Source organism: Fringilla coelebs, assembly GCF_963513975.1.
Source record: "Fringilla coelebs genome assembly, chromosome: 24".
NCBI classification, from domain to species: Eukaryota; Metazoa; Chordata; class Aves; order Passeriformes; family Fringillidae; genus Fringilla; species Fringilla coelebs.
The window spans coordinates 7,551,814-7,576,914 of record NC_140050.1 but is presented as its reverse complement, the minus strand read 5'-3'; the positions used below and the strand labels follow the sequence as shown (position 1 = coordinate 7,576,914).

At 51.0% G+C, this 25,101-nt stretch overlaps 2 protein-coding genes across 3 annotated transcripts in view; one reads left to right on the top strand and one right to left on the bottom strand.

The window, feature by feature from the left end:
* Window positions 1-7,137, top strand: part of PTPRS (protein tyrosine phosphatase receptor type S) — a 127,538-nt gene extending 120,401 nt beyond the window's left edge. The window contains exons 29-35 of the mRNA XM_084220927.1: window positions 403-688; window positions 1,039-1,217; window positions 1,652-1,778; window positions 2,116-2,241; window positions 3,418-3,572; window positions 4,242-4,377; window positions 4,990-7,137. Of these exons, the coding sequence (XP_084077053.1) occupies window positions 403-688; window positions 1,039-1,217; window positions 1,652-1,778; window positions 2,116-2,241; window positions 3,418-3,572; window positions 4,242-4,377; window positions 4,990-5,058 (1,078 nt within the window). The 3' untranslated portion in view covers window positions 5,059-7,137. The remainder of the gene's footprint in view (window positions 1-402; window positions 689-1,038; window positions 1,218-1,651; window positions 1,779-2,115; window positions 2,242-3,417; window positions 3,573-4,241; window positions 4,378-4,989) is intronic.
* Window positions 7,138-15,558: 8,421 nt separating this feature from the next.
* KDM4B (lysine demethylase 4B) overlaps window positions 15,559-25,101 on the bottom strand; it is a 73,013-nt gene continuing 63,470 nt past the window's right edge. For both annotated transcript variants that reach the window (XM_084221361.1, XM_084221362.1), the window contains 5 exons: window positions 20,934-21,119; window positions 20,313-20,477; window positions 19,490-19,609; window positions 18,556-18,648; window positions 15,559-17,887 (listed from right to left, as the gene is read on the bottom strand). In XM_084221361.1, coding sequence (XP_084077487.1) covers window positions 17,702-17,887; window positions 18,556-18,648; window positions 19,490-19,609; window positions 20,313-20,477; window positions 20,934-21,119 — 750 coding nt within the window. In that variant the 3' untranslated portion in view covers window positions 15,559-17,701. The remainder of the gene's footprint in view (window positions 17,888-18,555; window positions 18,649-19,489; window positions 19,610-20,312; window positions 20,478-20,933; window positions 21,120-25,101) is intronic.

The window sequence follows — 25,101 nt, the reverse complement described above, 5'->3', positions numbered from 1 at the left end:
TGCAGGGGACACAGAGCAGTGTGGAGGGGACACAGAGCAGTGTGGAGGGGACACAGAGCAGTGTGGAGGGGACACAGAGCAGTGTGGAGAGGGGACAGGACAGAGCAGTGTGGAGAGGGGACAGAGCAGTGTGGAGAGGGGAGAGAGCAGTATGGAGAGGCGACAGGACAGAGCAGCGTGGAGAGGGGACAGGACAGAGCAGTGTGGAGAGGGGACAGAGCAGCATGGAGAGGGGACACAGAGCAGTGCGGAGAGGGGACAGGACAGAGCAGCGTGGAGAGGGGACAGAGCAGCGTGCAGGGGACACAGAGCAGCATGCAGGGGACACAGAGCAGCGTGCAGGGGCAGCAGGCACCTGCCCAGTGGGAGGCCAACCCATCCCTCCGTGTCCCCTGTCCCCAGCGCGGGCGTGGGACGCACCGGCTGCTTCATCGTGATCGACGCCATGCTGGAGAGGATCAAGCACGAGAAGACCGTGGACATCTACGGGCACGTCACCCTGATGAGGTCCCAGCGCAACTACATGGTGCAGACAGAGGACCAGTACAGCTTCATCCACGATGCCTTGCTGGAGGCCGTGGCCTGCGGCAACACCGAGGTCCCGGCTCGGAACCTCTACAGCTACATCCAGAAACTGGCACAGATCGAGGCCAGGGAGCACGTCACGGGCATGGAGCTGGAGTTCAAGGTGAGGCTGGGCCTGCCAGGGCTGCGTGGGCACAGGGAGCCTTCGCCAGGCTGGTGGCACCTTGCTGCTTCCACGTGGGAGGTACTGACACTGCTGGGTTATGCAGTTCCCTGGGAGGACCTGCCTGGCACTGCAGGCTGGGTCGCTCCAGATTCAGAATGAATTTGCTCCCTCTTAAATTGGAGGGGTTTTTGACATTTTTAGTAGCAGTACTATCTTCTGAAAGCTTTGCTTAGGGAAAGGCCTCACCCCCAAAAACAAACCCCAGGAGGGCACCCAGAGGGGCGGGACAGGTTGAGGGGTTGGCACGGGGTCAGGAGCAGCCTCCAGCTGAGTGTCCCTGCCCGCAGCGCCTGGCCAACTCCAAGGCCCACACCTCGCGCTTCATCAGCGCCAACCTGCCCTGCAACAAGTTCAAGAACCGCCTGGTGAACATCATGCCCTACGAGACCACCCGCGTGTGCCTGCAGCCCATCCGCGGCGTCGAGGGCTCCGACTACATCAACGCCAGCTTCATCGACGGCTACAGGTACGGCCCCGCCCCGCCCCGAGCCCGCCTGCCTCTGCACGGGCAGCCTCTGCTGGCCACACCCTGCACCATTCACCTCTGCTGGCCACCCCCTGCACGGGCAGCCTCTGCTGGCCACCACCTGTGCTGCCCTTCACCTCTGCTGCCCTTCACCTGTGCTGCCCTTCACCTGTGCTGACCATCACCTGTGCTGCCCATCACCTGCACCATCACGGGTGCCAGGGCTAAATCCCACCCCACACCCAGATCCAGCCTGCTGAGAAGATTTTCCCCTGTGATGGTCTTAAATTGCCTTTATGATGGCTAAATTATTAAATTATTATTAAATGATCCTCCCCAGCATTTCCATTTGCTCTCCCACTCTCAGCCTTTCCCAAAGCTGCTGCCCATGCAGTGCTTTCCCCCCTGACCCCTCCTTGCTCTGGGCTCCCCAGGCAGCAGAGAGCCTACATAGCCACGCAGGGGCCGCTGGCAGAGACCACTGAGGACTTCTGGAGGATGCTCTGGGAAAACAACTCCACCATCGTGGTGATGCTGACCAAGCTTCGCGAGATGGGGCGGGTGAGAGGGGCTGGGAGGGGATCCTGGAAGGGTGGGACAGGGACAGGGGCTGGGAGGGGATCCTGCAGGTCAGGGGAGGGGATCCTGGAGGGCAGGGGAGGGATTCTACAGGGGTGGGACAAGGACAGGGGCTGGGAGGGGATCCTGGAGGACAGGGACAGGGACAGGGGCTGGGAGGGGATCCTGCAGGGGTGGGACAGGGACAGGGGCTGGGAGGGGATCCTGCAGGGGTGGGACAGGGACAGGGGCTGGGAGGGGATCCTGCAGGAAAGGACAGGGGCTGGGAGGGGATCCTGCAGGAAGGGACAGGGGCTGACAGGACCTTTTGCCCCGGCAGGAGAAGTGCCATCAGTACTGGCCCGCGGAGCGCTCGGCACGGTACCAGTACTTCGTGGTGGACCCCATGGCTGAGTACAACATGCCCCAGTACATCCTGAGGGAGTTCAAGGTCACAGATGCCAGGGTAGGTGCTGGCATGGGGCAGTTCAGACTGGGAGGAAAGGGGCTGGCAGAAGACACAGGGTTTGGGGGGCTTGGCTGAGGTGTCCACGCTTTCTCTGGGGTTATCAGTGGAGGAGAGCCCATGGAATGTCGTGGTAGGAAGGGACCCTCAAGGATCATCGAGTCCAGCCCCTGCACAGAACAAGGTGGGGGTTGACAAAAGAGCCTCAAGCTGTGCCAGGGGAGGCTCAGGTTGGACATAGCAGGAATTTCTTCATGGAAAGTGTGGTCAGGTAGTGGAAGGGGCTGCCCAGGGAGGTTTGGAGTCCATTTGGAGCCCAAGAGCTCAGTTGTGATGAGGAACAGAACACACACACACAGATTGGACTGGAGTATTTGTTCTTACAAGTTGAAAGGAGTTTCAAACCACTCTCACTGCCTTGAGTTGCTTTGTTAGAGAGGTGCTGGGCTTTGGGGTTTAGCTGCAGCTTATTTGAGGTGAAAGCAGAAAGTATTTGCCCACAAAAGCTGATAAAAATCTTGCAAAGGTTTCTCTGCACCCTTCAGAAAATGAGCACTTCTATGGCTTGGAGAGGAGCCACTGTCAGTCATGTTCAAAGGGACAAATTCACTCCAATAATCTTCGATTCAATGTCAGGTTTCTCATCTGAAGGAACATTTCAATACCTTCTCAAATTTCTGTAGCAAACATAACCCTCCCTCTCACAGCACAGCTTTTGAGGTTGCCAAAGTATTCCAGAACCTGATAATTCAATTTGCAAGGTTGAGGAGGAGGATGCCTCATCAGTCCTCGTAGAACAAGATTTATCTTCCTGTCAGCTGTAATTCTGACACTGTGGCAATTCTTTGTGAAGATTGATTAGAGGGGCCAACACCTCACCTTGAACGTTCCTTTGCTGAAGACTCCATCTGTGCTGTCTGCAGTGGTCAGAGCTTTCAGCACCTGCCAGGATATGGATCTGTGCTGACAGCCTGACTCCAGGAATGTCAACTGCAACACAAGCAGCTTCATCACGGTGGGGCTGGATAATAAATACGTGTGCACTTGACTACAACACTGAGCTGCCTCAACTTTTCATGCCCTTTAACAAACTAGCAGCAAAAATAGGGGAGTTTTTTGCCTTTTCTGTGTGCTGTCCAAACACAGGTGTTGAACTATTCCTGTTTTGTCCCCCAGGATGGTCAGTCACGAACTGTTCGTCAGTTCCAGTTCACTGACTGGCCAGAACAAGGTGTGCCAAAATCAGGAGAAGGTTTCATCGACTTCATTGGGCAGGTGCACAAGACCAAGGAGCAGTTTGGCCAGGATGGCCCCATCTCTGTCCACTGCAGGTAGGCACATGGACACACCTCATCCAGATGGAACTGAAATCCAGATATCCCCCCTTTCCACCCCATCCTTGCAGGGAGATTTCTTGGGGGTGTTGGAGCCTCTGCCAGCCAAGCTCCTCTCCTTTCAGCCCTGGCACTGCCCACAAAGCTTTGGACTCTGTATTTAGAGAGATGAAATACCTCTGAAGGAGATGGGAGCCACAGTGGGATGTATAGCATATCTATAGAATAGCTATAATATTTGACCTGCAGAATTAGAAGTATTCTTTACCAGTCTCAGCCCAATTTACAGCTCCAGCACTGCTGGGCTGTTTGCTGCTAGCAAGAATTGTACCTCCTTACCCATAGGCAGGACAGGGCGATCCATTCTTATTAAAATTATTCATTTTCAAAAGCCCAATATTACATATTGTTAATAATTTTCCCACTGAAAGCTGTTTACCACTACCCAAAGCTTTTAACTTCTTAAATTTCCCATCCTCAGACATTTTTTGGGTCACACTCTTGGCACTTGGGTTATTTGTGGGTATCTCTCCCGGAGGACTGACCCAGGCTCTCCACTTCCAACACGTTCCCAGGGCACAGCTCAGCCCCACCCCAAGCAGCATTTGCAGGGACATTTGGGCCTTGTAGCACACAGTTCCCTGATGATTTCCCCCCTCCCTGCAGTGCTGGCGTGGGCAGGACCGGGGTGTTCATCACCCTGAGCATCGTCCTGGAGCGGATGCGCTACGAGGGGGTTGTAGATATTTTCCAGACAGTGAAGATGCTGCGAACACAACGACCTGCAATGGTGCAGACAGAGGTGAGGGGGGCCCCTCCTGTCCCAGGGATCATGAAATGGGTTGGGTTGGGTTGGGTTGGGTTGGGTTGGGTTGCGTTGGCTTGGGTTGCATTGGGTTGGGTTGGGTTGGCTTGGGTTGGCTTGGGTTGGCTTGGGTTGGGTTGGGTTGGCTTGGGTTGGCTTGGGTTGGCTTGGGTTGGTTTGGGAGGGACCTCCAGCCCCTCTCGTTTCCCTCCCTGCTGCTCCAAGCCCTGTCCAGCCTGGCCCTTCTGACCATCACCAAACCCTCACCTGAGGTCACTCAGCAAGCCCTTCTTCATCTAAGAAATACAAAATGAATTAAAAATAAAAATTCCTATTGTTAGGAGGTCCCTTAAAGATTCCATGCCAGTCTGGAGGCTGTGTTGTTACTCAAGAACAAGAATCTGGCTGTGGGGCTGACAGGAGAGGGGGATGTTCAGTACCTGAGAGGCACAGCATACAGGGAGAGCTGGAACTTCCCTCTCCCAGCAGTTCTGAGCTCTTTGAGAATCACAGAGGTTCCTGCTCAGCTTTGTGCTGCCTGGAAAGCAGGACAGGGATCCTGAGGAGCCCATTCCCACCTCTGAGGCTGCTTCTCTTTGCTGTTGGCAGGATGAATACCAGTTCTGTTACCAGGCAGCTCTGGAGTATCTGGGAAGTTTTGATCACTATGCAACATAAAAAGCCATCGTTGTGCAGACTCTACCAACCACTTCAGTCCTGGAAGGCCTCTTCTGACCCAGGAGGAGCGCTTGAACTTACAAAACTGACTCAGAAGAAGAACCTTTTCATCTGGACAGTGCATCGGGAGCAGGGGGGAGGATTGGAAGGAACACCCCTTGGGCATCTCCACGTTGTGACCTGGCCCTCGCAGGGGCAGCTCAGGAGGGCTGCTCAGACCTGCTCTGGAACCTCAGGAGGTGTTCCCTGGGGAGGATGGATGGACGTGGGGAAACTGATCCAAAAGCTACAACACACCTTGGGAACCGTTTCTGCTGGAGAAGGGAAGGAAAAACCGACTTTGGTTACATCATTAGAGTTCAGTTTATTTACTAATGTAGTTGGCAGTCTTTAAAGGAAGTCACTTGCAGAATTGAAGGTGTTCTGTGAAAGAAAAGGAGCTAAATCTCAACACTTAGGCAGACTTAGGGTCAGGAGTTCTTCTAGCTGGAGTCTTACTAACCTCAGTATCAGCATTGGGATGATTCTGGGCTTGCAGGCACCTTGCAAACATCCACGGGATGCCCCTGCCACGCCAGAGGTTTTATAGCTCACATTTTGAATACTTGGAACATTCCTCATTTCTTCTAATTCCAAAATTTATTTTTTAGGATATTTAAAAGGATAAAGAGCGAGTTACAACCCCCAGAGCTGGCTGTGGGGGGTAGCCCCTCCTTGCTTGGGCTGGGCTCTCTGGCTGCTGGGTCTGGGCCCCCTCCCAGCGCATCAGGCTTTCCTTGGAGCAGGGTGGGACACCCTGGAAGAAAGGCAGCCCCTTCCCCAGGCTCTTTGCACATCCACAGCCCCCTGCTGCCCTGAGCAGCCGTGTCCCCCTGCTCCTGCCAGCAGCATCTCCCTGCCAGGAGCCCCAGAAACACCTGCAGAAATTGATTTCCCAAACCCAGCTGGTCCCTGGTGCCAGCCCCTCGCCTCTGAACTCAGCAGCTCTCGGGAGCTCCTCTCAGGACTGGCCCAGCACCAGGCACTCCTTGCACATCTCCCACTGTCCCCAACATGCCCCAGCTGTAAAGAACTGGGAAAGATCCAGGAAGGTGCATCCAATGGCAAATACTGTGAGTGGCTTTCTTTAAAGTATCGATGTAACTGTAACAAGTGACATTACCTTTTTTTTAAATAGTGTATTTTTTCCTTTTTTTTTTTTAAAGACAAAGAATATCAGTCAATGAATTTAAAAGAAAAATTTGCTTATTTGTTCATATTATGTTCAAAGACAGTCTATTTTTTCACTGTAGAAATGTTACGTGTAATGGCTGTGATATATAAAAATGCAGTGCAAATTGCTACTTCTACATATTGCTTTTCTACCATTTAAAAGGTTTAACTTGCTCATGTAAGAACAAAATGTCCTTTCTGGATTTTTTTTTTTTTTTTATTATTAGTAATTTTTTTTTTTGGGTTCTCTTGTTTTCAATCACAGACATATCCCAGGTCCCTGGAAGGGGGGAGCAGCAGGTGCAGGGTGGGCAGTGCCAGTTCCCCTTCAGCTGTGGCCAGGCAGGGCCAGGGCTGAACTGGGACATTCAGCAGCACCAGTGGCTTTGGCTGACTGGAGACAGAGCTGTGATTTTGGACCCTGGACGCCCATCAGGTGTTTCAGCATCCCGGGGGTGTTGCAGACCCAGCCTGGCCTGTCTGTGCTGCTTGTGGCTCCGGTGCCCAGGAGTTTTCCTGCAGCTGCCCACAGAGCACAGGATGTCTGAGAAAAGCCACCCTGCCCCAAACTCTGCTCACCTCTGCCCTCTCCTTTTTTTTTATTTTTCTAGAAGGGGTAATCATGGCCATCAAGTGCTGCCCAGAGCCCCCCACACAACCCATTTCCTGTCTTTAACTGAAAAAAGAAAAAGAAAAAAAAAAAGAACCGACTGAAAGGCTTCTTCGAGATTTTACTTATTTGTGTGAAAGTTGCCCAAATTTCTAAGTATGTTGCAGCAAAATCTTACTGGACAAGTTGGGGGGAGGGGGGAGGTTTTTTTCTTTGTATGAGAGCAAAGTGCTGTTGCTTTCACACTGTTATTTCAAACTGAAACAGTAAGTGGTTTTCATACCACGGTGTATGTAGATATATTGACTTTGTATTAAAGGAAGATTGTCTGAACGTGCTGCAGCCCTGTGTGTGTGGGAGGGGCAGGGCCTCCCAAACCCACCCTGCCAGGCCCCAGAACAGCTCCTGTGCCTCTGCTGCTGCTGGACACGGGCACCTGCCCGAGCCAGAGGTGCTGCAGAGGGGAACCTGCTCACCTGGGCGGCTTCGGGCCAAGGGGCACGAGGTGCTGCTCCGGGGGTGAGCAGGGGCAGCTCAGGCACTGCCAGACCCTCCTGGAAGGTTCTGCCCCTGTCCCGGGGGGCACAGGGCTCAGCCCCCTGTCCCTGCTCCGTGCAGCCCGAGGGGTGGGGAGGCAGAGCCACAGCCCTGGTGCCACCCTGGTGTCACCTGCAGGGCACGGGGGGATGCCCGAGGCTGAGCCTGGAGGAGGCTGTGGCTGCCCCTGGATCCCTGGAGTGCCCAAGGCCAGGTCAGAGCAGCCTGGGACGTGGAAGGTGTCCCTGCCATGGACACAGGATGAAATCTCTTCACAGAACCATGGGATATCTTGAATTGGAAGGGACCCTCAGGGATCAGTGCAGCCCCTGCACAGACACCCCAGCAATCCCAGGCTGGGCACCCTGAGAGCTCCTGGAGCTCTGGCAGCCCTGGGACCATTCCCTGGGGCCTGGGCAGTGCCCAGCAGGAGTGAAGCTGCCAGGGAGCATCCCAGGAGCAGCTGCTGGAATTACATCCCAGTTACAGTTTCTGAATGTGCAGCCTGATGTAGGGATTAACAAATGGCAAAACAAAGGATAAAATAAATGATATTATTCCAGAAATGCTTCCAGGCTCTGGGATTGCACCCTGGTGCCCATCCCAGGTGCAAAGGGCAAATGAAAGAGGAATTCCTGCCGTGAGCTGAGTGTCTCTGGGTGTGCTGTGCCAGACCTGGCACGGGCTGACTCTGGTTTTAATTAAACTCGAAGTGATGGCCCATTAATGCCCGTTTGCAGCAGGGGGGAGGGAGGGCTCCTGCTCCTTATTGATCCCAGGGATTTTTCCCTCTCCCTGTCTCAGATGACAGCTGTGACAGAGTTTATCAGGGCTGTGAGCAGGGGAAGGAGTGAATCATTGCAGGGAATATTTCACAGAGCAGGGGCTGTGCCGAGGGCTGCAGATCCCCTGGGAGGAGCAGGGGGATGGCACGGGCAGGTGTCCCCAGGGATCTCAGAGGTGAGGAGGACGCTGAGAGCAGAGCCAGACCCATCCCTGCAGCTCAGCTTTTCCTTGTGGGGTGCCCAGGGCTTGGCTCAGGGCTGGCTCCAAGCAGCAGATCCAGGCAGGAACATTCTGGCAGCACCCAGAGCTGCCCCCAGCCCTGGCCAGCGCTGGTCCCACCCTGGGGGGATTCTGCTCCAGTCTGATCAATCCTGTGCCAGCCCTGGCCCTGCCCCAGGCTCACCCAGCCCCAGCCCAAAGCTCAGAGCAGCAAAGCCCTTCCCAGGGCTGAGGGAGCAGCTGGTCCCAGCTCCCATTCACACCCTGGCAGAACCAGTCTGTGCCCCAGCTGGAGTTTGCAGCAGCCTGGATGCCAAATCCCCGAGGGATTGATCTGCAAAAGCCCCCAGGCCCCTGCACAGCCCTAAACCAAGAGCCCCCAGCCCCCTGCAGCAGAACAAAGGCTTTAAAGTAGCTGTAGCTGTAATTTACATTCCAGAGGAAAAGGAAAAGCTTTTCTTGGTTTACAGAATTACCCAAGTGGCAGAGCAGTTCCCAGGCCAGGAGAAATTCCTCACGTTGCAATATGCTTTAATTATACTGAGAGCAGCAGTAGCAGAGCGAGAAATCAATTCCTTCTCCTAAATAAGATGGCTGCAAATTCCAGTTCGGCAAGTGAACAGATGTAGAACTGAAATGGAAAAAGTAAATACCCTCAGAGGTGCTGAGAAAATTGTCTTACTATTGCTACAAGTTCATCCTCTGGGAAGGGGACACGGGGAGCCTGCCCCAGCCCCCCTGTGCCTTCCCCTCCCCAAACCCCAAACCCCAAACCCCAAACCCCAAACCCCAAACCCCAGCTCCCCCGTGCCTTTCCCTCCCCACACCCCCAGCCCAGCTCCCTGCAGCCACAGGGGCAGGAATTGGGGTTCAGGAGCTGGGGCTGGCCCTGTGCCCACGGGGGGCAGGAATTGGGGTTCAGAGGGCAGGAATTGGGGTTCAGGGGGCAGGAATTGGGGTTCAGGAGCTGGGGCTGGCCCTGTGCCCAGGGGGGGCACGCCGGGGGCAGATGGCAGCCCCAGATTAATGGGTTACACAAGGGCTTCAGCCCGGGCTTACTGAGGATAAAAAACCCCTCAGGGAAAAAAACTGTGTCCAAATGATTAAAAAAACCCCAAATCTTTTCTATTTCCATGTGCAAGGCTGTGCCTGAGCCGGGCAAGGTGTGCTCAGGAAATTGCTGAGCCCCAGCAGGGCAGGGGCAGAGCCAAGCCCTGCCAGGGCAGGAGCAGCAGGAGGGCAGGGCTGCCACAGGTGGGCAGGGGTGCCACAGGTGGGTTTATAGCTGGCATTTTTAGTATATTTTTATATTTATACTCCTGTGAACACATAGATGTATTTTTATATATTTTGGGACAGCAAACACCCTGCCAAGGCTCAGACTGACGGGGCTCCAACATCCTGGTCCTGGGCCAGGGGTTGGGATGAGTTTAAGGCTCTTTCCAACCCAAACCACCCTGGAATTCTGTCAGGTGCTGCCCAGGAGAGGGAGGGGCAGCCCAAGATGTGTGAGAGCCCCATCCACCTGCAGCCCTCCAGGGCACAGCAGGGAGGAGCTGCCTGGGGGAGAGGCACAGACCCTTCCCCCAGGCAAGGTCACACAGCCAGAAATACAACCAAAACCACCTAAAATAAAATAAAATAAAATAAAATAAAATAAAATAAAATAAAATAAAATAAAATAAAATAAAATAAAATAAAATAAAATAAAATAAAATAAAATAAAATGCCAGAGGAAGGAAAATGTCTTGGAGGACACAGAAGCCCAGCCTGGTTTGGGCTGGGGGAGACCTGAAGCCCCTCCAGGTCTCCCCTGCAGCTCCATCTGCCAGGGGAACAAACCCTGCGAGGTGCAGCTCCCAGGAGGGGGACACTTCCCACAGGTGACAGCTGGAAACACAAATTGACCTTTTTAAGCAGGAAGAAATGTTTGCACAGTTTCTTAGCCTCAAATGTCTCACTCCCTTCTCCCACCTGCCTCTCCTCAGAGCTCTTGGACTTGCAGGAGGGGTCTTATTTTAGGGTATTCCCTTTTAGCTCCAAATAATTTTTTTTTAGGTTGAAACATAAAGATAAATCAAACCAAATTACTATTCCTTCAGGAAAAGCAGATTCAAATTGCTGCACAATTTTTTATCTAAATAATGCTTAAATTTTAAAAAGGGGGGAGAAAAAACTAATTACATCTTTGTGTGGAAGATCATAAATCACATAATTACAATGGGAACCTCTGCATCTTTCCAACACACCAAAAGCAGACTACACAAGTTCTTATCTCATTGCTGTTTAATTAAGAATTATGTTTGAGCATCTTCTTTTTAATTATCACGGAGCCCAGATGACTTCTAATCTCCTTTTTCCCCAAAATGAGAGAAGGTGCAGTCCAAAACGGGCCCTAATGAATTTACAATTTGCTCTTAGGGGAGCTTTAATAAAATTCACTCGGCACAGAAGATGAGCAGTGATAAAGTGAATTTCCAAGGAGAACGTTTGGCTCCCTTCCCTGGCACCACGGGAGCTGCAGGGGGGTGCACAGGGGTCCCTTTTTGGGCACTCTCACAGGTGGTTCTGTGAGTGCACCCCAAAAACAGCTCCAGGGGCACAGCAGGGCTGGGCAGGGGGCAGCAGATGGGAGCTGGGTCTGGGCACCCTGTGCCAGGGCCTCACCCCTCCCAGGGAGGAATTCCCTCCCCAGATCCCCCCAGCCCCCTCCTCTGGCTGCCCTGCCCTGCTCTGGGCAGCAGCAGAAACTTTTCCCCACCTGGAATTTCCCCCTGTGTCCTGCTGGCCCCGTGACCCCAGGTGACAGCACACACACACAGAGACATTATTTATAAATATGTGAGGGGTTCTTTGAGTCCAGCACACAGCAAATACCTTTTAATTCAATTGGCTGAATCGACACGGGGAGATTATTAGTTTTCAGTAAGATTTGATTCAATTAATTAGCCTGAAAATATCAGCACAGCCAGGCGAGCAAAGAAAAACAGAGATAAATCCCTGCCATGGCACTGCTTCATCTTTTAAAGGCAATTAACTCTTAGTTATTAGCTTTTAATTAGGGAATAATAATGACACCATTAATACAGTTTATTATACTTGTCAGCAGCCAGCTGTTCAAGCAGGCTCTGAGATCAGATCTTGGCTTTTGTCTGCTCCTGGCAGGGAGGGGGCAGAGCTGGGGGTCCCTGGGGGAGCCCTGGGCTGGTTCCCCCCCCTCCCTCCAGGCTCCAGAGGGGCTCCAGGGCAGCTCTGGCCGTGCCCCTGCTCTGTCCTGGGTCCCCTGAGCCTTTCTGGGGACCCTGGAGCTGCCACCCCTCAGTCTCAGTCCCAGGATGGAGCCCAAAGAAATCCCTGGTTTATTTTCATCCCCCCCCTTTGGAAGTCTGAGCAGAGCTGGGCAGAGCTGACTTGGAAACAGATAATCCTAACAGATAAACCCTAAAGAAATGCAGCCCTTGGAATTTTTCTGCCCATTCCTAATCTCACTCCAGGCCCACGTCCCTGGTGCTGCCAAGGGTGCCAGAAACACCTTGGAATTCTCTTTCTTTTTGTCCCAAATTTATTGTGAAACTTCAAATCCTGCTGTAAGAGCAACAACCACGACCTTGGCAGTGGCCAAATGCCTCAAGTTTTCATTTCTGTGTCTGCTGAGTCACCAAAATAAAATCTCCAGGGGCCAGTGATTACACAGCAAACCACATTTCCCATTATTTTTCCCATTATCTTGTTTCACTGTGTTCTAGCAAAGACAGGAAACCATTTCCAGGGCACAAGCCCGACTTCACTGTGCCCTTTTATTCCCTTATCACACAGGAATTAATCTTACCCTGAATTATGCACACAGGATGCTCCAACAACACAAAAACACAACTCCATAAATTTCCCCGATCTACTCTGGAGTTAATAAATCACCGAAATAAATGTAAAATATCCTGGTGGGTTCCACCACCTTGGTTTTAATTTGTTTTCCTTGCTCTGGACTGGAGGGAGCCCCAAGGGAAGCACCAGGAGCTCCTTGAACTGGCAGCCTGCTCGTGGAGGGAATTTTCTTCCTCCTCTCCCAACACAAATCCTGAGGAAAGAAAGGAACAGGGAGTAGGAACAAAGCAGCTGGGAGAGCCTATTTGCAATTTTCTGCAGGAAAGCAGAGCTGTTAAATTGAAAGCAAAGCTGCACAAAAGGGAGAACTCCCCCCACTGAGCACCGACATAAAAATAAGAAGGTGGAGGGTGGCAGGAGAAAACCAGATTATAACCATGGGCCTGGGAAGGGTGGCAGAGAGAGGGTGCACTGCAGGGAAAGGAAAAGGGGAAAGGGAAAAGGGAAAAGGGAAAAGGGAAAAGGGAACAGGGAAAAGGGAACAGGAAATGGGGAAAAGGGGAAAGGGGAAAGGGAAAAGGGAACAGGGAATGGGGAAAAGGGGAAAGGGAAAAGGGAACAGGGAAAGGGAAAAGGGAACAGGGAAAGGGGAAAAGGGAAAAGGGAAAAGGGAAAAGGGAAAAGGGAACAGGGAAAGGGGAAAGGGAAAAGGGAAAAGGGAAAAGGGAACAGGAAATGGGGAAAAGGGGAAAGGGGAAAGGGGAAAGGGAAAAGGGGAAAAGGGAACAGGGAAAGGGGAAAGGGGAAAGGGAAAAGGGAACAGGAAATGGGGAAAAGGGGAAAGGGGAAAGGGAAAAGGGAACGGGGAAAGGGAAAGGGAAAAGGGAACGGGGAATAGGGAAAAGGGAACAGGAAATGCGGAAAAGGGGAAAGGGGAAAGGGGAAAGGGAAAAGGGGAAAAGGGAACAGGGAAAGGGGAAAAGGGGAAAGGGAAAGGGGAAAGGGGAAAGGGAACAGGGAACAGGGAAAGGGGAAATGAAAAGGAAACAACAGGGAAAAGGGAAAAGGGAAAAGGGAAAAAGGGAAAAAGGGCAAGGGAAAGGACCATCAGTGCTGGGAAGCTACAGCAGGACACGGCAGCTCCCAGAACAGGCTGATCCCTGTTCCCAGGCTGGCAGGGCCCAGGAGCTGTGCCAGAGGTGTTGTCACCCCTGTGTCACCCTGTGCCACCCTGTGTCACCCCTGTGCCACCTCTGTGCCACCCTGTGTCACCCTGTGCCACCCTGTGCCCCCCTGTGCCACCCTGTGTCGCCTCCCATCCTTCCCTGCCCAGTATTAAATGTGCAGTGCAGGGACCAGGGGCAGCCCCAGCTGCTCTGGGCACCTGTGCCAGGGCTGGCCCTGCTGCTGCCCAGGGCAGAGCTCCCCAGGTCCGTGTCAGCTGCAGCTGCTTCACCACTTGGCTCAGAGCACAAACTCCTGAAGCCAGGAACAACCTGAGAAAAAATGCAGGGAATTTTATTTGGACAAAATGGACCGAGCCCTTGATTTGGGAGTCTCACAGAAGGGAGAGAAAGTGCAGTGTTTAACAAGCAGCCAATTGTCTCTAAGCTGAATTAGTGACAAATGTGATGATGAATTGCTCCTGGAGCCCAGGCCCACCCCTGAGCTGAGGGCTCTCACACGGTTGTGCTCAGGCAGATTTTTCACTTTGTGCTGACAAAAATCTCACACTAATCACCCGAGCCAGGCCACAAAGCTCCTGGATTGCAGTGTTAATTCCATGTTCCAGCTGAATCCAGATTACCCAGGCACACCACCGGGCTCTGAGCACTCAGGTGACGGAGAGAAGGAAACCTCAGCTCCAAGCAGAGCCCCGAGCAAATCGCACCTGCACCAGAGCTCTTCTCCCTCCTCGTGGCTTCTCCTCAAACTGCCCAGAGACCCCTCTGGCCTGAAGCAGCTCAGGCTCCTCTCTTTTCCAGGCAGATGAACCCCTGCTCCCCCCAGGCAGCAGCACCCTGGATCAGGATCTCCCATTCCCTCCTCACAATTCGCTGCATCCTCCAGATTCGGCTCCGGTACACGGAGCAGATGAGCAGAGGGTCTGGCCACTTCTTTATTTTTAAACCCTGATCTGGGGCACAGGGGAGGGGATCACTCCTGTTTCAGAGACAGGCTGGCTCGTTTGCTAGGGGATATTAGCAGCTGGCATCTGAAATGGCAAAGCTGGGCTGGAGAGGTAAGCCAAAGTGAAGTGTGCTGAAGCAGAGCCAAAATCCTGTTTGTTCCACAGGAAAAGTGGCTAAACTGCGGCCACTGTGCAATTCCAAACAGTATTTGCACAGTGACCTTTACATTTCCCCTGCTGGAAACCAAAAATTTAATTGTTTTGCTGCTTTCATGCAGAATAAATAACTCCCAGTGATTTTCTATTGGTGAGCAAGTAACCCAAGGACTTCTCTTCTTCTGCTACCAAAGCTGCCAAATAATTCTGTGTCAACAGCTCCAGCTCATTTGAGTCTCAGGATTGTGCCAAAACTGCCTTTTTTGTGTGTGCCTGTGCCAGCACAGTCGTTCTTGGGACAAGGAACAAGAGATGACCTGAAAGCTCTGGATGGGAAATTAAAGGTGTTTAAATGGAGTTTCAGGAAGATGCTGTCTGAGGAGGTTCAACGCCCTCCTGCTGCACAAGACTTCAAACTTAGAAATGAAGAGACTTCAACCCCCCAAAAAGTGTCATTCTGAAATGCTCAACAGCTTTTAATTCATTTTGAACCTAGAGGCAGAGAGAAAAATAGGCAAAAAATACATCACAGCCTTAATCTAGGGGGAGAAAGAAAAAAAATCATTATTTTTATAGCACATAGTCAGACACAAATATATTTCACTGGAGGAAGGGGTAGGAATGTGCATTTCCTATTTCCTTTTCAACAGGCTGATGCTCAGAGGCCATCAGTGTGGCCACGACCCTGAATCTGCACAAGCCATTCCTAAACCAAAATGAGGGATTTCAAAATCAACAAAAAGAGAGAAAAGCCTCGCACCGAGGAAGGGCATTCGACAGTTCCAGGTTCATGTTTCAACATAACTGAATATGGGGTGAGGGAACACACTTGTGTTTTTACAATATAAATAGCATTTGGGACAGGTACTACACATGGATACAGCTACTGCAGGACTCCAGCATGCAGAGGAAATTCCCCGTCGCTCACAACCACTCATCCCATCCCACCCTTCCCTCCCACCTCCAAAAAAATTCCTCTGCTGGTTAAATTTCTCTCTCAATTGTTTTAAATATTTCTCTCGTGGCCTGGCAACATTCTCAGTCTTTTATACAGCAAGTTTTCTATTTAATCACATTTCAACCGACAAGAGACAGCTCTGTGGGAGGAACAACCCAGGCTCGGGAGAACCTTGCCAATTTTTTAAACTTTTATTAGTCTCAGCTTGGTTTTATTCGTGGAGACATCTACTGAAAACGTCCAAAACTCAGAAATAAAAAGACCCAAGAGCAGCACCCTGTTTGCAAGGTCCCACAGCCACGCAGGCTCAGCCAGGCACACGGAAAGGACCCGCGGCAGAGGCAGGAGAGAGGATGGGACCTCCAATCCTCAAGGGAGAACAAAACCAAAGTAAAAAAGGAATTAAATTGCTTAATTCTATCTCCACTCTTTCACTAGGACAGTTTAATACCCATGGAGTCTCTTAAGATGCTAATCTACCATCTGCTAGCCCACAAATCCTTCCCACTTATTCCCTTAAAGATCCAGCCAGAGCGTTGCTTAACAGCCTCTCCCCAGAACAACGACCACCTTGCAAAGGGGCTTAAAAATAATGATAAAAACAGGAATATCGTCTCTCTCCATCCAGTAATTCCAGGGAATTAAGTGGAAGAGATTGCAGTGCAGCATTCCAGGTGGCTCATGGCCCAGGCAGGGTGTGGAGGGAGGGCAGGGTCTGGGTGCCCTCTGCTCTGCTCTGCTCTCCCCCTGCACCTGAACCTTCCCAGCTCTGCCATGGCCCCTCCAGCTCGGGACCAGCACTGCCTCCTTCTCTCCCTCTGAACTGACTGAGCTCCTCCAAAGAGAGGGGAAGACTTTCCAGAGGCTCCAGCAGGGTTTGGACCAGGCTCTTTGCCCAGCACTGCTCCACGTCAGCTCTTCAGCCCCAGGGGATCTCCAAAGGTCCAGGTGGGAGCTGCCCCCTCCACACTGCAGGGCTGGGGTCTGCCTTTAATGCTCCTTCCATCCTCAGTGAGCTGAGTCCAGTCAAAGGCAGGGCTTGCACTCCTCTTCCCCAGGAGTAACTCACAGCTCAGTCTTTGCTTAAGGAAAGGATGTCACGACAATCAGATGTTTGAGGAATTTCTTCTTTAATAGGATAAAAGAAAAACATACAAACACCTCCCAAGCTTCTGTCATGGAATGATTCTCACACTGTAAGGAGCACAACTCAAAAAAAATAAAATTAAAAAATAAAGAGACAAAGGAAAGAGAAAGAAGAAGTGCTAAGGGAGAAGTGCTGCCGGGGAGCCTCTGGCTCGTGGGGAGCTAACACAAGCAGCAACAGAACACTTGCCAAACCAGGGTGGCACACTGGAACTCAAAGCCATGCTGATCCTGAACTAGAAAGCAACTGTGATGGCAAAGATGGGGAAGGAAGATGAGAGGAATGACCCAAACCTGGCCATTTCTTCCCTAAGCCCCTCCCTGGGGACGTGGCAGCAATGCCAACATCCAGCCCAGGGCGTGCAGAGAGCCAATGGCAGAAACATCCCAGAGGTGAACATTGCTTCCCCACCTTCCCCAGCTTACAAAGATAGTGTTTCTTTACAAAAGAAGAACCCAGAACATTCCAGGACATCTGCTCTTGCTCTCCCTCTCCCCGCTGTAACATCAGTCACAATTCGTTTGGGGGTGAGGGGGGAGGATTTAATTTATTTTCTGTTTTAAAGCCATAATCTAGAAAAATGTTTTGTGGAAACTTTCATTTTCCTATTTTTGCTTGCTTTTTTTTTTTAATAATGCTCATTCATAGAAAACTTCACAAAGGTGACGTCTATGTACAGAAAACACGGTTCCAAAGGCTGCTTCAGTAGTCAATGTAATAGCACCTTGAAAGACAAAAGTTTGACAGATTCGAAAAAGTCATTTTGTTAAATTTTAACCCTTTCCTCATAAAAAAGAACCAGTCACAAAGCTCCATCTGTAGAAACTCTTCCAAAGTCTCCGTGTGAAAAGCTGAAGGGTTTCCAAGCTCCCCAGCTCTTGGTCAGCAACTCCTGGCAAGGTCGAGGTAGCAGCCAGACAGGGATTTCCTGCAGTCCAAACCAAGAGGAGATGAAAGAAATTCACAGCAGGCTATTGCACAGGGCTGGTCTTCCATTCCACAGTTTCCTATTTATTTTTCCACTAACTCAAAAAGGGTTAATTGAATATTTTGGATGAATCCTGGTTAAAACATGTTGCTCTGAGTCCCAGGCTGGTACTGTGTCTGCAACAGGCTCTCCATGAAGGCCAGGTAATCTGGGGTCTGTCCATATTCCTCAGGATTCCTGGGATTCCCCAGCCGGGGACGCTTGGCTGCTCTCACTTCATCTCCTGAAAACACATCTTCCTGAGGGGCCCCGGTGCTGAGGGACTGCAGGAGACACAAAACAACCATTAGGGGCACAGCAGGAGCACAGGGAGAGAGCCACAGTCCCCCTGGGCTGGGAACACCCTGGGCATTCTCCAGCCCCATCACCTGGTTAAAGGAAATGGCTTTGAAGGGTCTGAAAACACCCAGCAGGTCTGGAACCAAAAAAAGCTATGAAATAAATCCCTCATCTTTTCTAGGCTCAGTAATTCCACTGTATGCACTTAAAGACAGCCTGATCCTGTAGATTAAGAGATTTATAGGTAAGAGCCACACTCTAAATCTCCAGCTTGGTGAGAAAAGGGGGTTTGGTCCCACAGTGATAATCAGTTTTCCAGAAACCCCTGAGCTGCAGCCCAGCTCACCTCACCCTTGGACAGGATGCCTTCATATAACTGAATTCATATGGTGTAAAACGATCTGAACATAATCTTTTAACCAGAGAAAATAAAACTCTGAGCTGAACACATGCAAGGGGAAATCATTGCTGTGCCTCTCAAGCATCCATGGCCAGGATTTCTTCCACTCCGTGTATTTTGGGAATGACAAGCAGTTTTACAGCCACAGAAACTGGAGGCTGCATTCACCTAATGTCTAAAAAATACATGAAGAAAATGTGAAGGGGTTCTGCAAGCTGCAGCTGGTTTATTGTTTGCTATTTTGGTACCCACCAGGCGAGACTTGACTCTCTTGGGAAGCTCTTCCTCCAAGGTATAAATATCCCCACGCTTCACCATGAGCTGAGAGCCATCTTCAAACTCCACCTGCAGGGAGGCAGAAGATGAGCCCAGAGGCAGCACTGGAGCAGCCCATTCCCAGCCTGTGCCACAGCTGGGCCCCCAGGCACACCCAGGAAGCATCAGGGGCCAGCTCCCACGGGTGTCTCAGGGCTGCTGTGGAACGAGCACTCCCAAGCTCGGGGGAGGCAGCTGAGCCCAAAACGTGCTGCTTTCAGAGCTCTTCAGGCACCTCTGCCTTATCCAAGTGGGTTCATTCAGTGCTCCATGGATCCCAAAATATCTGTGCTCCAGCTGGCCCAGCACCTCACATTTCTACTGATTTTTGATTCATATCCTGAAAAAAGCAGCTTTTTACTTATAATAAAAGCAGCCCTCTATTCAGGCCAATATGGTAATAAGAATTTCTTTCATCTTAAACAAAGCATTTTTACAGGTCACAAGGAAACAACTCCAGCTACTAAAGTACATTTGTATTTCAACCAGCAGAAATAGTCATCCAGGTACAAAAAACTCCTCCCATGAAACCCTTTTTGCTAAGCACTGATTATATCATGAATTATGCATCAGATGTTCCAGGGATGTTTATTCATGGGAACGTGCACAGCAAAATGTTAAAACTATTAAAAGTTTTTAAGGGATTCTTATTTCCTTTGCCCAAGACTTTAATACACTTTTCTGCATAAAGCAGAAGCACACAGAGCACAGTTTAATAGGGGTGTCAAGTTCAGGCTGGACAAACTCAGAGGGAATAAATCATCTGCTCCCAAATCCTCCTCCTGCTCTGCCCAGCTCCAGCAGCCCATCCCTGGCGCAGGCTCAGCTCTCCCATCCTGGAGCACACCCCGGGGACGCCTCTGCCACTCACCTGGTAAATCTGACTGATCTGGGCTGCAATGAACTTGGCCTTGTAGATGATCCCGTCCGTCCACTGCAGCTGCACCAGCTCCCCCTCCGGAGGGGGCCCCATCTGGATGCAGTCCCTGCTCTGAGGACAGAGAGAGAGGGGTCAGAGACACAGCTCCACCAGAGCTCAGGGGACAGAGGTGTGCTAAAATCCCATGGTATGGAGCAATAGGATACATTTCTGCACTTGTGATTAATCGTGGGCATCTCAAACAGAACCAGCCTGAGAGAGCAGCAATCTACTCTGGCAGCTCCTGCTGCTGCCAGCACCCAGTTCAGGGACATTTCTCATTACAAATCCCACAGCATCACATCTCCTGGATCTCAAAAACAAGCAGGGCAACTCAGTGAATCAGTGGCACAATCAGGAAGGCAATGCATGAGCTGACAAATCAGCCTCTTCTAGACATTCCCTCTATTAAGTGAATTCCCTGTTTTGAACCAGAAGTGCTTACGAACAATCTGCTTCCCCCATGAATCACACTTGTCAGTTGAAAAATAAGATTATTCAACCACAAAACAAATAGGATGAAATTTAGAACAAACACTGCTTTCTGTGAAGTCATCTGCATTCAGCAAGATCACATCTTTGTAAAGCAACCAAAAAATAAATGAGATAATGTCAGAAACAAGATCTGTCACGAAGAGCGGGATGAGATTTTCGAGGCAAGCAGCAACTTCAAAATTAAAATGAAAAAGTGAAGTTTTGCTCTGCTGCTCCAGCCCGAGGCACAGCTCAGAGTTTGCAGTGCCTGTGCCACAGCAGCGTCCCAGAGCCGCCTTACAATGATGCTCTCGGGGTAGACGTTGTCGCTGTAGGAGCCGTCGTCGAAGTTGACCTCGTAGAAGGTCTGGGTGCTGGTGCCGATGACCCTGCAGCGGTAGTAGAGCCCGTTCCTGTTCTTGGTGATCACTGTCTGCCCCAGGGCCACCTCCCTGCGGAACGGCACCTGCGGGGACACAGCGACAGCTGCAAAGGCTGCGCCCAAAATTCCAGGGAGCCACGGGATGGTTTGGGGGGAAGGACCTTAAACCCCAGCCAGAGCCAGCCCTGCCGTGGCAGGGACACCTCCCACGTCCCCAGGGCGCTCCCAGCCCCGTCCAGCCTGGCCTTGGGTGCTGCCAGGGATGCAGGGGCAGCCACAGCTGCTCCGGGCACCCCGTGCCACTGTTCTCCCCTCTTCATAGCCAGGAATTGCTTCCCAATATCCCATCCCAACCAGCCCTCTTGCAGATTAAAGCCATCCCCAACAGTATCTTCCGGGACAACCCTTCTGCATTGAAAGCACAAAACATTTTGAGCCAACACAGGCAGGGAGAAACTATTTTTAAAGAACCCAGAAACCAAACAACCCAACAAAACCCCAAATCCCCCAGCCCAACCCCCAGCTCAGCCCAAAACCTACGCTCTGGTTTGCTGCTTTGTGCTTGAAGCAGGTGATGGACACCACGTAGGGCCAGTCGTCGGGCTCCATGGGCACGCCGGCCGCGTGCGCGCACGTCACGTGGAAGGACGTGGAGCAGTGCTCGTAGGAGCACTGCACGCAGGCCCCAGACACCCTCTTCATCCTCTTCCTGCAGTACACACACCTCTGCAAGGGAACACGGCCGCAGTCACAGCCAGCCCTGCACGGGAGCACCCCCAGAGCTCGGCTCTCTCAAGGAGCAGAGCCTGGAGCCCCGCAGAGACCCCACGCGACGTGGCACACAGTGCACGGCCCAAGGGATGCTCTGTGCCAGGACTGTCTGCGTGCTCCCACTCAGGATCTCTCCAAGCCCAGAAACTGCAGCAGACACTGTCATTCCCTGCCTCAGCCCTCCTGTGGCCATGCCAGCACCTCCAGTCCCTCAGCCCTGCAGAGCCACACTGGGCACGGACAGACCGGACTCCGCTTTGGACTGGGCAAACACCCACCAGGGGCACCAGGGAACTGCTGCACCCTCACCCTCCTCACATAAACAATGCACCTACACTTCATTAGCTCCAGCAGCAGCTGGATGCTCACAGGAGCACTGCTGGAAAACAACATTTCCATTTTTCTGAAGGAACAGAACGCGGTAACTGGGTGGCAATTTGCTCGATTATATTTAATGGGACATTGTATTGATCAGATCTCATGGAATATAAAATCATATAATGGAACAAAAATACTGTGTGTTTATTTTAGATGCATAAGCATATCAACCATAAATATTTTATTGGCATCCATGTCAGATGAGCCACTGTAGATAATTCAGTCAGTTTTGCAAACAAAAGAAATAAAAACATTGTACAAAAAAACCCCAGAATTATCGGGGAAAAGGTCTGAAATCTCGGAGACATTTTCACACTCATTTTCTGCAAAGCAGATCCAGTTATGAAGTAAATCGATGTAAGATGTGGGACTGCTTTAAAAAGAAATTGCATTTTCTCAAAGCTAAAAATCCTGAGCCTGATGGCACTGACAGTGAGCAGGAGCTGTAGTGGGAACAAAACAAATTTCCTCACTCCCTACAACAGCGCCAGTTCTTGTTTCCAGCCCCTCAGAAATACAAAAAAGGAGACTTTGGGAATCCCAGTCTAAAGACTGGATTCTTGCATAATGTTTCCAGGGATCCATTTGGAAACACCACTCAGTTTTTAACATTTCCAGGAATCCGTCACTGATCAGAAATCCCAGAATGGTTTGGGCTGGAGGGACCTTAAAGCTCATCCCAATCATCCAGCCCCATCAAACCTGGCCTTGGACACTTCCAGGGGTGGGGCAGCTTCTTTACCTTATCTGAGGCTGGCACAAGGCAAATCAGGGCAGAATTAACACCAAACACATGAGATAAATGTGCCTTTCACTATCAAAATGAACAAAAGGTGTCCCTGACCATGGCAGGGGGTGGAACTCCAAAACCTTCAAGGTCCCATCCAACCCAAACCATCCTGGGATTCTGTGATTCCTTCCCCAGGAACACTTCTCTTCCTTAAAAGCAAAAGATGCCAAAGAACAGGAGACTTGTTCTTCCTTATTCCTGGGCAACACCCCCTCCCTGCCTGGGCTCTGCCCCACATTTCTATGAAATAATCCCATGAATTAACTGAAGGCAGTTTGTTTACACCAAAGATTAATTTGGCCTTTTTACACAAATGAACAAAAGCCAGGAAATTCAAAGCCAGAGCCTGAGAGCTGCCAGAACGTGGGTTTAGCCTTTAATAAGCTGAGCCTTTATCACTCTGCAAACCATGTTCCAGAGGCTGATAAGCACCAGGAAAGTGCACAGCAGGACTGAGGGGAGTCAGTGGCACTGATGCCATTATTAACCTGTCAATATCCCCCTGTCCCAGCAGTGGGGACAGCTGCTGACACACAGGGGGCTCGGGGAGCATCCCCCCTCCCAGGGCAGGACTCTGCCAAGCCAGGATTAGCACACACCCAGTGCCACCCTGTGCCCACACAAACCCCCTGTGCCAGGCACAGGAGCTGCAGCAAGGGATGTTCAGAGCAAATATGACCAAAAGATAAACGTGAGTGACAGTGAGCCTGATGTGTAAGGAGTGATGGAGGAGGTGACAGCTCTTGGCTGTGAGGGTGGTAAAACACTGGCACAGGGAGCCCAGAGCAGCTGGGGCTGCTCCAGCCCTGGGAGTGTCCCAGGCCAGGCTGGACACAGGCTTGGAGCAGCCTGGGACAGCGGAAGGTGCCCCTGCCCATGGCAGGGGTGGCACTGGGTGGGATTTAAGGCTCCTTCCAACCCAAACCAGTCTGGGATCATATGAAAATGCAGATCTGGAAGTGTGGGAGATGGGATGGACAGAAACACCAGTGCCAAGTGCTGTGGGAAAGCTGCACAAGGAGATTTAAAAGCATTTTCTGTGGGAGGGAAAAGAGTCCAAAGCACAGGAGAGAAATCTTTGAAATAAATGCACACCAGAGTCAGGTCACTGCTGAGAGTAAGAAATGGGCTGTCTGCTGCATGATGAACACTGCAATTCATTTACTCCACTGAGGAATGACAGCTAATTATTCCAAATTTCCACGTCATAAATAATTTACGTGCGCAGGCCTGTAATGTGCCATCAATCTGGGAGCAGGAAACTGCAGTTCTGAAAATGGTGCCATACCCACAAATGGACTGAAATGTCTGTGCTTGCACAGGGAGACCTGGTCCATGCTTGGAGAACAGGTCATACCTTTCACCAGATCACTGCCACTCCTTGGCACCTCAGCCCTCCTCACAGGAACTTAAAACAATAAAAACGTATTAAAAAATCAAATCATAACCATGCATAGCCCCTACCCCCTCTCCCCTCCACTACCCTCATCTATTTATATCAACTATCCTCACCCTTCACATCATTCCTTCTCTCCTTTTCCATCCTTTCCAGCCTTAAAGGTCATCTTCCCAATTTTATCAAGTACTGCACCAAGTCCATCATTGCCAAAGTCAGGAGCTCCAATGCCATCACCTTTAGTCTCCCTCAGTTTATCTTCCTAACTGCAGCTGCTCACCTCCAAAGCACAGACAGCCCCCAGCTCCTGCAGTGACTCCCCACATGCTCCAGGAATTACCTGCAAATTCTCATGAAGAATCCTAAACCTCCCCACCCTGGCTCATGAGTCTCTGCACACAGTCTTATCCAATTTACACTCTGTACCTCACACCCCACACCACTGCCTCTGTATTCTGCCATCCAAATTAATTGTTTGATCCTTACCTAATTGAAAACTCTAAAACTTTCCAAGAGAAGGGCTTAAAGCCAGGCTTTGACATCTGAGCTACAAGCCAGGCTCTGGCTAACTGCAGCATAAGGAATATGTGTCTGTAAATTCCAACACTGGCCTGAGTAAGTCAAGGCACTTTGTGTAAAAATTCTCCAGGTTCCCTAAGAAAGGAAGAAAACACGAGGTGCAAATGGAATAAAACAGAAGAAATCAAACAAAATTTCTTTCCAGAGCTCCAGGAGCATTTGGACAACGCTCTCAGGGTGGAATTGCTGGGGTGCCTGTGCAGGTCCAGGAGCTGGGCTGATGGCCTTTGGGGACCCTCCCAACTCAGGATATTCTGGGATCCTATGAAACTTTGCAGTTTTAATTGAGAAATGAAGGAGAAATGGGTGCAGTGGGTCCGTGCAGAGGCTCTGGCAGGCACAGGCTCTGCTTTGGAGCAGAGCAAAGCAGCAGAGTCAGACACACAGACACTGCCCTGGCCCTGCAGCACTGCCGGGCAGCCAGGGAAGGGTTAAAGAATTAAGTCATGTTTCCTTGTGAGGCTCCATTAAGCAATACAAGTGGTGTTGTGTAAAAGGATTTTAAGTTCAGCGTTACAAGTGCTGGTAATGAAGAGGATGCACGTTGGAAGTGTCAGCTGATCCATAAAGAGCCACCGCTGCAAGATTTATCACCCTGGCACTGCGCTGCCCCATCACTCCTGCTGAATAATGAATGCTTTTTACATTCACATTTGTGTACAAAACCCATTTGCACAACAGAGAAATAACTCTGGAAGCAGGGATAGGTTCCTCCTAATCTCTCACCCGGGCTGGCTGCACTAAGTAGCAGCTCTGTTAACGAATCCATCAGCACTAACCCATCTATCACTGCT